Source organism: Trichosurus vulpecula, chromosome X (assembly GCF_011100635.1).
Source record: "Trichosurus vulpecula isolate mTriVul1 chromosome X, mTriVul1.pri, whole genome shotgun sequence".
In the NCBI taxonomy this organism is placed as follows: Eukaryota; Metazoa; Chordata; class Mammalia; order Diprotodontia; family Phalangeridae; genus Trichosurus; species Trichosurus vulpecula.
Window position 1 is genome coordinate 44,884,547 of NC_050582.1, and position 12,902 is coordinate 44,897,448.

General features: G+C 47.1%; 1 protein-coding gene across 5 annotated transcripts in view; it reads left to right on the plus strand.

The window, feature by feature from the left end:
• The window catches only part of ENOX2 (ecto-NOX disulfide-thiol exchanger 2), a 287,911-nt gene that overhangs the window by 228,916 nt on the left and 46,093 nt on the right, over positions 1–12,902 (plus strand). For all 5 annotated transcript variants that reach the window (XM_036740042.1, XM_036740046.1, XM_036740043.1 and 2 more), the window contains 3 exons: positions 1,138–1,293; positions 9,433–9,639; positions 11,917–12,150. In XM_036740042.1, the coding sequence (XP_036595937.1) occupies positions 1,138–1,293; positions 9,433–9,639; positions 11,917–12,150 (597 nt within the window). The remainder of the gene's footprint in view (positions 1–1,137; positions 1,294–9,432; positions 9,640–11,916; positions 12,151–12,902) is intronic.

The following is a 12,902-nucleotide window of genomic DNA, read 5'->3' on the forward strand; positions in this document are numbered from 1 at the left end:
TACATGCAAACATAGACATAACACACACCTTTCACGTATACCATACATAAACACACAACCACATATACTCACAACACACATATGCACCTATTATATACACACATGCCAAATACTACACATACACATACATACACACACCATATGTGTACACATAAAACATATACCACACATGACAGCATACATAATACACACAACCACACTACACACAACCACACTAAACACACACACACATTCTCTCTCTCTCTCTCTCTCTCTCTCTCTCTCTCTCTCTCCCCCTCTCTCTCTCCCTCTCTCTCTCTCTGTCACTGCTCTTCTTTTTTGCAGGCTAATTCTTCCTGGGTATTTCAGGTGATCTCAGTGGGGTCTGATCTGTAACCCTCTCCCCATCCCGGCTGAAGTTTCCATGAGCAGAACAGGGCCTTGTGGGACTTTAGGGGCTGCCCTGTCATGTTCTTGGTTGTTGAGGGCCATCTGGCATGTAGTCTGTGTCTTTCCCTTCCCAAGTTCCTAGCGCTGGTGAGGCAGTAATGCTTCATTGCTTCCCAAACTCCATCATCTCATTAGTTGGGTTTTCTTTCCTTGGAAGCTAATGACAGCCCCTTGATGCCTTAATAGATGGTTTCATGAGTTGCTGTGATCAAGAAACATCATTACCTGGTGTGTGGCTTCCTAGTGATGAGTTTCTCTCTGCCAAGCAAGGCTAGGCCTTTCAGTTTGCCATCAGGCCCATCCTCAAAGCCTTTCCATCCTGGGGCATGGCCTTTGAGATCACCTGAGGATAAGCTCCTTGTGACCCTGAGGCATGGGAGGAGCATTTCAGTGGGGGCAGAAAGCATGGGACAGGCCAGCCTAAACATTGGGCCAGAGGCTCTGGCTCTCTCTCCACCTATAGGTGCTACTTCTGTGACATAGTGGGAAGAGTGTAAAAGTCAGGCCTTGGCTCTGTTGCTTACTAACTCTGAGCCTCAGTTTCTCTGGAGTGTGTGGAAAGTACTTATAAACCATTAAGTATCATGCCAGTGTTACAGGTAATCTCCCAGCACTCCCTTCCTGTCCACACAGATCAGTGGGAACAACCCTTCCTGAGAAAGGCCAGCAGAGTCATGTGTTCTTCTTTGTTTCCCCCTTTCCTTTTAGATTTTGATCCAGCTCTTGGAATGATGACAGGAATCCCACCGATCACACCTATGATGCCAGGCTTGGGGATCGTTCCTCCTCCGATTCCTCCTGATATGCCAGCGGTGAAGGAGATCATTCACTGCAAAAGCTGCACTCTTTTCCCACCAAATCCAAGTAAGGCACTTCCCACAAAATTTCTCCTCTCACATGTTTGGATACCTGAGAAATGGTTCACTTTTCTAAAAGGAATCCCTACCCAAGGCCTTCCTAAGATGTACAGGCTTACCCAGGCCTGCCATGGTTTATTTGATACTGCCCAACCTGGAGGTTAGGTGAAACAATCTTCCAGGGGTTAAGTGGAACTGTCAGAACAATGAATGGAGAACCTCATTTCAGGCTTTCTGGATCTTAGAATCAGGGTGGGGGTGGTTATAGCCTTTTTTAGGTTTTAACACATAAAATTGTCTTCATATACTTAATGTATGATAAGGAAAACCATTTGTTTGACCACATAGGGGAATAAGTGATACAGAGTGGTCAGCAAAACGTTCCATTAGGTGTAATGTCGCCTCCTTTTGTCAGTCAGTAAGCATTTATTAAGCACCTTCTGTGTGCCTGGCATTTTGCTAAGTGCTAGAGATGCAAAAAGACGCAAAAGACTCACAATCTAACAGAAGAGACAACAAACAGCACACATGTACAAAAGACAGGGGGCTCCCAGTCTAAGGACAGCCCACATATGGGGACTAGGCACACTAAATCTGTTACGCACTTACCCAGTGCACATAAGAAAATATATATGGTGCTATGCAAACAAACTGCTACCATAAACCAGTCAGTCTTCAATTTTGCTAATATCAGAGTACAGATATCTGCTTTGAATGTCATGAGATGTGACTCCAATATCTTGAAATTCAGGCAACAAAGGTTGGAAGGGTAACATGGGTCAGTGGCTAGAAAGCCAATCTTAGAGTCAGGAGTACCTGAGTTCAAGACCCCTTTGTGCCTCATACTGTCTGTGTGACTCTGGGCCAGTCACCTAACCTCTCTCTGTCCCCAGGTCAGTCTCTAAGTCACAGGAATGATGCCGAGCTGCATTTTTACAGAGTTTTCTCATCCAGGAAGCCTCTACACCGAAAAAATCACAGGTCTAAGTAAACCAACAAAAAGATTCGGTTAATTCTCAGATGGACAGTAAAAGCATTTAGGCGATGTGTGGAGCAATATCTCCTGGCAAACACCATCACTTGTTCTACAAAAACATGATATGAGATAATATTGCTAATTCACCAGAATGAAGGGAGAGGGAGGTGGCATCACAATAGGGTTTTATGGGAAGAAGACACAGTTTGGTTACAATGTATGAATGGCCATTTCCCTCAAATGGGGGCTAACATCAATATAATGAGCATTTATTAAGTGCCTACTATGTGCCAAGTACTGTGCCCACTAGGTGCTGGAGATACAAAGACAAAACAAAACAGACCGTGCCCTCTAGGAACTTGCTTTATATGTTACATGAGATAGGACTGATGTTTTTTTTAATGCCTGTAGTTTCAAAAGATAGTTTTTTTCTTCTAACTGAATCCAAAATCAGACCTGCCTTATTCCCAGCCATGTAATGAGTTTGCCTGTTGTCTCTCAGACTTACTACATGACTGACCCACCTCCATGTGTGCAGTCACTCATGTTCTCAGGGATGGCTTCGAGGCCTCTTGTCAAGAGTGAGTCCCTTCTGGTGACATATGTCCACTTGTTTATGGCTAATTGTGGCTCCATGGGGGGTTATGGTACCACTGCAGTCATCCTTCTTGATTGATCCGTGATTGGCTTTCAGAGTTTGTTCAGTTGTTTGGTCCCGACCTGTGATTGCATTGGGCCAGCGACCTCCTGGTGTGGCATAGGAGACAGCCAGTGCAAAGAGTAGGGATGGGGAAGGGAATAAGTACTTGAGACAACCAGCTGACTTCTCCTTCTGTGAGGTAGGTTTGAGGGTGGCAGTGAGCGTCATGCCCACTTCCACAGATGAGACCAGGATCAGGATCAGGTATGGGCACAAGAGAAACTTCACAGGAGAGACTGAACCAAGGTGGGGGTTCTTAGGGAATTGCCGGGGGCACATGGTGGTTGCTCAGGATCATATAACTTGTATGTGTCCGTGGTAGGATTTGAACCCAGGTCTCTCTTGACTCTAGCCATACTGTGGGCCTGGATTTCTTTTAAATTCTTAAAAATGCCCTTTTTTAAATGACTCAAGTGTCACTGAAGACTTTACCCTCTGAGCCACTTTGGGCAGTAGCCCTGGGGCAAAGCTGACTTGCTGCCTGGGAATGCATACTGTCAGAACAGTCTCAGAAGTTGGGGCTATAATTCATTGGAAGTTGCCTTCGCAAAACAAACAGCAGCCTCTAAAAACAATTATCATCTGCCATCCTACAAAGGGATCAGTTAATCACAGGGCCCCAGCCAGAAGGGCTGCCAGAAGTGGGCAAGGTAACAATAGCTTGGGCCCTTTGCTAAGCCAAAGGGGATCAGTTGATGGGCACGGCAGGCACCCAAGTGGACTAGCAGTAGGATCAGAGCTCCAGAGCTGGAAGTCCCAGTGCAGACTCTTTCCCTTCCAAAGCTGTGCCAGTTTTATGTGGCCACCTTTTAACATGTCACTGCCTACTAGAGTCATGGAGTCTTTAGGCCAGCGTGGCTGGAAGGGTAGGAAGGGAGCAGGTAATAGGCACTCACTGAATAGGGAAGTGACATGGTCCACCCCGTACTTCAGAGATAAGTGGATGACAGATTTGAGGGGGAGAGAGTTGAGGCAGGGAGTCAATTGGGAGGCCGTGGTGGGGGTTGAGGTGTGAGTTCAAGAGCCTGTACAGATGCGGTGTCCATTCCCATGGAGATGTCCTGAAGGTAGGAATGACCCTCTGGGACCCTAGCTTGGCTACATGGGTGAGTATGAGTTAGGGGTCAAGGACAACCCCAAGGCTGTGAGCCCAGGTGACAGGCAGGCAGTCCTCAGGAAAGTGAGAAGAGGGGACATGTTGAGTTGGGGATGCCTATACTTTAGAATACTGATTGCTGGAGAGTGCCTAAGGAGCTGACCCTGGAGCCCGGAAGGCCCGAGTTCAAGCCCTGCCCCTAACACACACTGTCTGGGGCCTTTGGGCTCTCAGCAAGGTTCTGAACTCATCTAGGAGCTCCTTTAACTTCAGGAGCTACAAGGCCTAAAGTCACACAGCTACTAAGTAGTAGAGCTGTGATTTGAACCCAGGACTTCTCCAAATCCCATGCCTGCTCTGTTATACTAGCACTGAAGTCTGAAGGTGAGAAGTAAGAACCCCCAGGTAGAAAGAGGCTAATCGCAGTCAAGGGAGAGATTAACATTAATGGAAAAAGGGGAGAGACCTTAGGGATCCTCTTGTCCAACCTTCTCATTTTACAGTTAGAGAAACTGAGGCCCAGAGAGCATTCTCCCTAAGTAAATCATGTAGATCTGGAAGATACCTCAGAGGCCATCTAGTCCAGTGAGAAAGTTGAGGCCCAGAGAGCAGGCATGCCTTGCTCCAGGTGACAGAGGTAGTGAGCAGGAGAGCCAGGTTTCAAAGCCAGGGCCTCTGACTGGCAGTAAATAGAGGAGCCTAGGGTGTGAAGCCTAGGCCTCTGCCCCCAAATCCAGTGCTCTCTCCATCACTCCATGCTACCTTCTGCACAAGATATCTAAGAGTGGCCACAGTGAGACGGAGGAGGTTTGGGGTAGCTCACGTGGCTCAGCCTGATGCCCTCCTGGGCTCCCTCTAGGAGTTAGGCCAGCCAACCCTGTCCAGGGCTATGGATTTTCTCAGAGAATAGATGCTGGAAATGCTAGAAGTGGGTGAAGTGCCCACAACTCAACAAGCTGCTCCCCAGGGCTGGCCACCTATGTGCTTTACAGCTCTGGCATCTGAGAACCTAGTTCAAATCCTGCCTTTGTGACATATCAGCTGTATGACCCAGGCCAAGTCCCTTCCCCTCCTAGAGGGTTAGACCAGATGGTCTCAGAGGCCACTTGTATCTATAGATCAAAGATCTTCTGACCCCTTCCCCTAGAGCAATGGCTGTGACCAAAACCTCCCTCCTCTTGGCACTCTGCGTGGTCTGGAGCAAAGCTCTTTAAAGTACCAGCAGCACATGTGGCACAACCTGAAAGGACACAGGACTCCAGACATCCAGACAAATGTGGACCCAGTGGTTTGAAAACTCTTCTGGTTGTTAGCTGTGTGGCCTTCATTGTCCTCATCTGTACAATGGGGATGATGATATTTTCCTTGTCCCCCACACAGGGTCATCCAGTCCGATCCTGTCACTTTCTAGAGGATAGACCTGAGGCCCAGAGATGTTGGCTAACTTGCCAAGGGTCCCACAGCAAGTTACATTTGAGTCAGGAATCTAATCCACCTTTGATTTCAATACAGTGCTCCATCCACTCTACTCTGCTGGCTGTCAGAGATAGGTTCATAGTGTTTAGAGCTGGAAGAGACCCCAGTGGTCATCTTGTCTGCTACCCTAATTTTCCAGATAAGGAAACTGAGGCCAAGGAAGGCAAAATGACTTACCTAAGGACACATAGGTAGTAAGGAGCAGAGGCAAGATTTGGACCCGGGCCCTTGGACTCCAGAGTCAGTCCTCCTCTTTTTTGAATTTTATTTTTATCAGTGCTCTCTACTATGGCACACTTCCCCCATGCCCCCCTTTTCCTCCCCTCCTGCCCCCCTCTCACTTCAATGAAGACTGGGTGACTCTGGGCTCCTAAGTTCACTTCACCTCTCTGGGCCCTAGCCCCTTCTATCCTTAAAAGATCTGAAATTAGTGACTCTCCAATGAAAGATATGGGGGACTGAAACCAGACTTGGATCATCTGCCCCAGGGAAGGAAAAGTAGGCATTAGTATTTGTATTAGTATTTGTGACCCAACTTCAGAGCTGTCCTCCTTGCCACCATCCCACCACCACATCCTACCCTGGGCCTCAGTTTCCTTTTCTGTAAAATGAGCGGGTTGACTATCAGGGGTTCTTAATCTTTTTTGTGCTGTGAACCCCTTTGCAGAATAAGGTTACCAGTCATACTGAAGTACTTATCCAAATAGCAAAAGTTCCAAATTCAGTGATGCCTTGAAATCTAGCCACACTCCTGAGGCTAAGGATCTCTGGTCTAGATGATCCCCAAGGGCCCTTTGACTGATTCCACTGAATCACCCAATTCCCTCACCACACCCACACCCACCTCTAATTCCATTCTTAATGGAGTGGCTTTCCATTAAAGGATATGGGGTTACCTACTTCCGTTAGATTGGGAACTCCTCGAGGGTAGACAGTCCCTGCCTCTTTTCACATCCCCAGCACTTAGCATGGTACCTGGCACATAGTAGGCGCTTAACAAATGTTGATCAACCAACTGAATGAATTCCCAGAAGGACTTTATAGGCTGAGTTAAAGCTGTTTGGGGCAGAACAATTTTGTTAGAAACCAAGAGTCTTATGTTTAATTTAATTTAATAGAGTACGCCAGTAAGGAAGGCCTGAAAATACCTAGGAAAGAATGCTCATAAATGTAAACGTCTTGCTCTAGTCCCATCATCCCCTCCACCACCTAATCCTCCCTGGAGGCCATTTAGGAGGCCTGAGACCACCTAGGAAAGGCCATTAAGTTGGGCATCCCTCTGTATCTTCCATCTAAGGTCCATTCCAGCTCTAAATCTATGATCTTATTAATAACAATAACTGTGCCGGGGCGGCTGGTGGTACAGTAGGTAGAGCATCCAGCCTAGAGTTAGGAGTTCAAACCCAAGTTCAAATATGGCCTCAGACACTTACTAGCTGTGTGACCCTGGCCAAATCACTTAACTCCTTTGGCCTCAGTTTCCTCATCTGTAAAATGAGCTGGAAAAGGAAGTGGCAAACCACTCATATTTTTGTCAAGGAAACCCCAAGTGGGATCACCAAGAGTCAGACACAACTGAAAAACGACTCAACAAAAACAACAGTCTGTTATTACTCTTCCTGATGTATCTGCCTGCTCTTCATCTCTGCCTGTTGAAACTCTTCTCTTCCATCAAGACCCAATTCAGGTGCCACCTCCTCCATGAAGCCTTCCCTGATCCCCTCACCTGAAAGCGCTTCCCCTTCATATTTATTAGAGAACTTTGTCTGGCTCTCCCTTTTCCTCCTCACGCACTCCAGCTCGTATCTTATCTTCCAAGTATCCTGTAAGCTCCCTTGGGGCAGGGTCTGTCATTTTCATCTTTGTGTGCCTCATAGCTATCAGGCTACCGCATTTCAGAGGAGTTGTTTAAATGTCTGATGAATTGATTTTGGAAATACAAGCATGTGGGGACATGAACACAGTAGCTAAGTGGCATGGAAGATAAAGCCACTGGACTGATTTCAGATCTGGCTTTGTGACCTTAAGCAAGCCACTTCACCACTGTCTGCCTCAGTGTCCTCATCTGTAAAATCAGGATAATAATAGCACCTACCTCTCAAGATTATTGCAAGAATAAAATGATAGAATGTTTGCAAGGCACTTAGCAAACCTTAAAGTGCTATATAAATGCTAGGCATTCTTATTGTCCTCTTCCTCATCACCAGTGTAATGGAAATGGGCCTCCATTTCGATTCCAATGAAACCAAGAAGGCCCTGGTTTCAAATCCTGGCTCCACTGTTTACTAGCAGCATGACTGTGGGAAAGTCACTTCTCCCTTCCCCCAACTCACTTTTCTTAGCTGGCCTCCCTAGAGGCCATTTATGGAGGGGGGTGGCGGTATTGGATTAGATGATGTCTAAAATCCCTTCCAGCTCTGACCCCATGACTTGGGGAAGCGCTTATATTGGCCTCCCTCAGCCACAAATACTCCCTGAGTATTTACAGAAAGGCCCAAGGTTTCACTGTTCCTTCATTTGAGAATAAAGCTCTTTAAAAATCTGTAGCCGAGTCCTGGCAAGAACTAAATGAAAAGATTGAATTACACAAAATCAATCCTTGCAGTTCTAAAACCTACACCCAGAAAACCTAGTAACCCACACGCCTCTTCTTGATGAGCCACAATCAAGAATTTTGACTAGAAACACTTTGATACCTGTAAACAGTGGCAGGGGAATCGGCAGGCTTGACAGCCACTGAATACTGCCTGAGTGGGTAGAAAGTACATTGTGAAGTAGGAGAATTATCCCCTAACGCAGATTCGGAGTGACTCAGTTCGGCAAACTTCTCTCACCAGATTTAGCAATTTTCCCCAACAAGCTTGCTTTCTTCATTCATTCTTTTTAACAGCCATTGAGTAAGCGCCTGCTGTGTGCCTGGCGATATGCTAGGCTCCAGGCAGTTCCAAGTGCTCTTCCAATGATTCCTTCAGGTGCCACCTCCTCTCTGAAGCCTTGCCTGATCCCTCCTCCCGAAAGCTATCTCTCTTCGCCTCCATATTTCTGAGAGCTTTGTCTGGATCTCCCTTTTCCTTCTCACATATTGCAGCTTTATCTCACCCTCCAATTTGGTGGTTCAAGCTTAGGGTTGGAAGCAGATGAGATTCTCATAAACCCGCCAATGCATAACCAAAAAGAAGTTTCTTAAATCAGCCAACCAACAAGTATGTAAGTACCTATTACGTGGCAGATGCAATGCTAGGTGCTGGGGATACAAGCAGGAGGATCATGGGGCTCAAAGGACCCAGTGGATGGAAAGCACTATAGAAATGCCACTTGTTAGCCTCTACCAAACCTCCAGTCTGGCAACTGGTGGAGCAGTGGACAGAGCGTTGGGCTTAGAGTCTGCAGGTCCTGAGTTCAAATGAAGCTTCTGACACTTACTAGGTGTGCGACCCTGAGAAGGTCATCTAACATCTTTTTGCCTCAGTTTGCTCATCTGTAAAATAGGGACAATCACAGCATCTACTTCCCAGGGTTGTTGAGAGGATCAAATGAAATAATATTGGTACAGTGCCTGGCACATAGTAGGTGCTCTGTAAAGGCCTAGGATCTGTCTCCTAATTCATACTTGGCAGCTTTTTGATGATCATAGGATCATGGGATTTCAACCGAAGCACCCTTAGAGATTACCTAGGCTGATACTATCATTGTACAGGGAGAGAAACCGAGGCCATCAAGGTGAAGTGACTTGCCCAAAGTCACAGAGGTAAGAGGAAATAAATAAGATTCCTTTTGATTCAGAGATTCTGTGAATTCACACTGTTGGTCCCAGTGGGGGGCCAATCCTTGTGAGCCCCTTGGGGAACCCATCCTGAGCATCCATTTTCATTCCGACCACTATTTCCATTCTTTTTAGATCTTCCACCACCTACAACCCGGGAAAGACCCCCAGGATGCAAAACAGTCTTTGTAGGAGGTCTTCCAGAGAATGCAACAGAGCAGATCATCATTGAAGTATTTGGTCAATGTGGGGAAATCATTGCTATCCGAAAAAGCAAGAAAAATTTTTGCCACATTCGTTTTTCTGAGGAGTTCATGGTAGACAAAGCCCTCTACCTCTCTGGTAGGTCTCTGCAGCCTACTGATTGTGGTCACTGATCACAGAATGTCGGGGAATGCAGTGGGGGACATCCAGCTGTCTGCTGCAGGGATGGTTTGTGGGAAGTTTTCCCATATCTTCTCCTCCAGGGATTCTTTTCAGCTTATTGGTCTGGCCAGCCCTTTCCCTCTGCTTGCATGTTCTCCATCCAGCACTCACTAACCCCTGTTGACATCTGGGAAATTCACATTAAAGGCAGCATGATATAGTAGAAATGGCCCTGGATTCGGAATCAGAAGAATCCAAGTTCAAATCCCAGCTCTGCCACTTGCTAGCTATGTGACCTTGGATGAATCCATTTCCCTCTCTTGGCCTCAGTTTCTTCTGTAAAAATGAGGGGGTTGGACTAGATCTAGGCTTCTGAGGTCCCTTCCAGCTTTAGGATGCTACGATCCTTCTTGAGGTCTCAGTTTCCTCCTAAACTAAATAGCGTCGACAGTGTTTGTACTGCCTGCCTCACGGGTTTGTAATCGAGGAGAGCACTTTGTAAGCTACAGAATGCAAGAGAAATAAGTGCCACTGTTACACTGAGGGAGCGCCTCAGGGAGGCCAGTTGTCCTCCTCTGGATGCTGTCCAGCCTAAAATGGGGCTCCCATGACTGAATCTGGTGCTTCATGGTCAGAGTCGCTTCCCTAGCTCTGAATGTACATCCTGAGGTCAGCGGCTTTGGGCTGCCACCTCCCAGCACTGCTCATGTGGAGTTCACAGTTCACTAAAGCCCCCAGATCTTTTGCACACAGCCTGCCTGGGCATCCCACCATCTGGGCATGTTGTTGTTTTCACCATTGTTTTTAACTTTGCATTTATTCAGATTAAATATCATCATATAGGATTCATATGCAGGTGCCTAGAAGGGAACACTGGTGACAGACAGTGGCTCACTCATACCCCGGTTTTCACATAAGGAAACTGAAACTCAAAGAGAGTAAATAAATGACTTGCCCAAAGTCACCAAGCTTGTAAATGGCATAGCTGGGATAGGAATCAGTCTACTGACCCCAGGTCCAATGATCTTTCTAGCATATCCAAGTATAGGACTATCATTGTGCCCATTTTACAGATAAAGAAACTAAGACTCAGAGTAGCTAGTTGTGTGACTGATACCACAGAGCTGATAAGGATCAGACCTGGGATTCAACTCCATGTTTTTTTGGACTCCAGTTCCATTGCTGCTTCTTATACATCAGCTGCCTCTCTTCTCTAATCAGGATGGTGGGCCGGATATGATCTATACTGCACAATGAGAGGGAAGTAAAGATGAGCTCCAGAGTGCTCTAAGAAAATTGAAAGAGGGAAAAATGCCTCTTACCTGGGCAGTGATGTCAGCATCCCCCAGATAACAGGGCTCTAAAACTAGGCCAGGGTGATGGTGCCACTGTTCTCTGCCCTGATCAGAACACATCTGGAATGTAGTGTTCTGTTGCGGGGGAGGGGAAGTGTCACATTTCAGGAAGGAAATTGATGAGCCAGGGAACATTTATAAGAGGATGACAGGGAGGATAAAGAGCTTTGAGATCATGCCATCCAAAGATCTGTTGAAGGGACGTGGGACAGGACGTTTGGCCTAACAAAGAGAAGACTCCCGGGGTGGGGGGGATATGCCAGCTGCCTCCAAGCATTTGAAGTGGGGAGGGAAGGTGCCAGGAAGCAAAAGGAAAAACTTCCTCCTGTGAAAACTGCCCCCAAGAGGAATGGACTGGCCCGGGGAATTGGGAGCTGCCCCTTCTCAGAGGGCCCCAAGCACAGGCCTGATGCCCACTATTCAGAGGGCCCCAAGCACAGACCAGATACCCACTGTTCAGCTGCTGTGAGCCTTTCGTACTTGGAGCTTCTGTGACCATCACAGCCTTCCTGAAAAGAGCCCAAGATCCGTTTTTAATCCAGTAGGCCTAGAGTCCCATCGTGTCCCATAGAGTCCCAGTCTTTAGAGGAGGAAGGAACCTTAGCAATAAGGTTGTAGGTCATATGGGAGTTAGTAAAAGGCAGCGTAATTTAGGGAAATGAATGTAGGACTTGTAATCAGGAGTTCTGGCTTTGAATCTTGGCTCTGCCGTTAGTTAGTCATGTGAACTTGGAAGCGAGCTTCTGAGGCTCAGTTTTCTCATCTTTAAAATAGGGATGATGCTGTGGTTGCTCCAAGTCTCTGAAATTTGCCAAGTTCTGTAGATCCTTGTAGGTGGGTACCAGTTCTGTGCTAAACTGCTTTCACCCCCTCCCCTTCTCTCCATCCTGGCCATCAGGATACCGCATCCGCTTGGGCTCAAGCACTGACAAGAAGGACACTGGGCGCCTCCATGTGGATTTTGCCCAGGCCCGGGATGACTTGTATGAATGGGAGTGTAAGCAGCGCATGCTGGCCCGCGAAGAGCGCCACCGCCGCCGCATGGAAGAGGAGCGCTTCCGGCCCCCATCTCCTCCTCCTGTTGTTCATTATTCAGACCATGAATGCAGCATTGTGGCTGAGAAGCTGAAAGGTAAAGGCTCTTCTTACATGTGGCATCTCCCTTTTTAGTAAAAAACTTGACTTGTTTTTCCCCATCAAAATCATGTCACTCCTTGGCTCATGTATCTGCAGTAGCTCCCTGTTTCTTCCTGAGTGTCATTTAGGCTCTTCTGCCTGGCATTCAAGGCTCTCTACAACCTGGCACCAGCCTGCCTTTCCATTTCAGTCTCCTTTTAGTGTCTGCTACATCCTGTATACTCCAGTTCTACTGGATAATACTTTCTTAGGAATGTTATGACTTAATTAAAATGAATTAGCTTGTTATTAATGATGAGGATGATAATGATGGCTAATGTTTGTGGGTACTTTCTTTCCCCCTGACATACTCTGGGCCCTCTCTCATTGCTCTTTCCCGATTACTGGAATGGTTTTCCCCACTCTTTTGCCTCTTCAGGTCTTTACCCCTTATTTTACACTAAGTTTGCCCTGGAGTAATGTGTAGAAAGCTGGCTTTGAAGCCAGGAAACCCCAGGTTCAAGCCCTGCCTCTGACACAAAGGTCTCTTTCCAAAGGCCTTCTGTGTTCCTTCCACAGCCTGACCTCACACCAGCCAGAAATAGGGTTTCTGTGGCCCCCAAGAATGGCCACCTGCAGAGCATGGTGACTCTCAGTAGGTACCGGGCTACTTGGACTACAGTATCCAAGGAGACATGACCTCCCTAGCATCATTGGAAAGCGTGTAGGCCTTGCCCCTAACTAGTCAGTCACTTTGACATCTCTGGG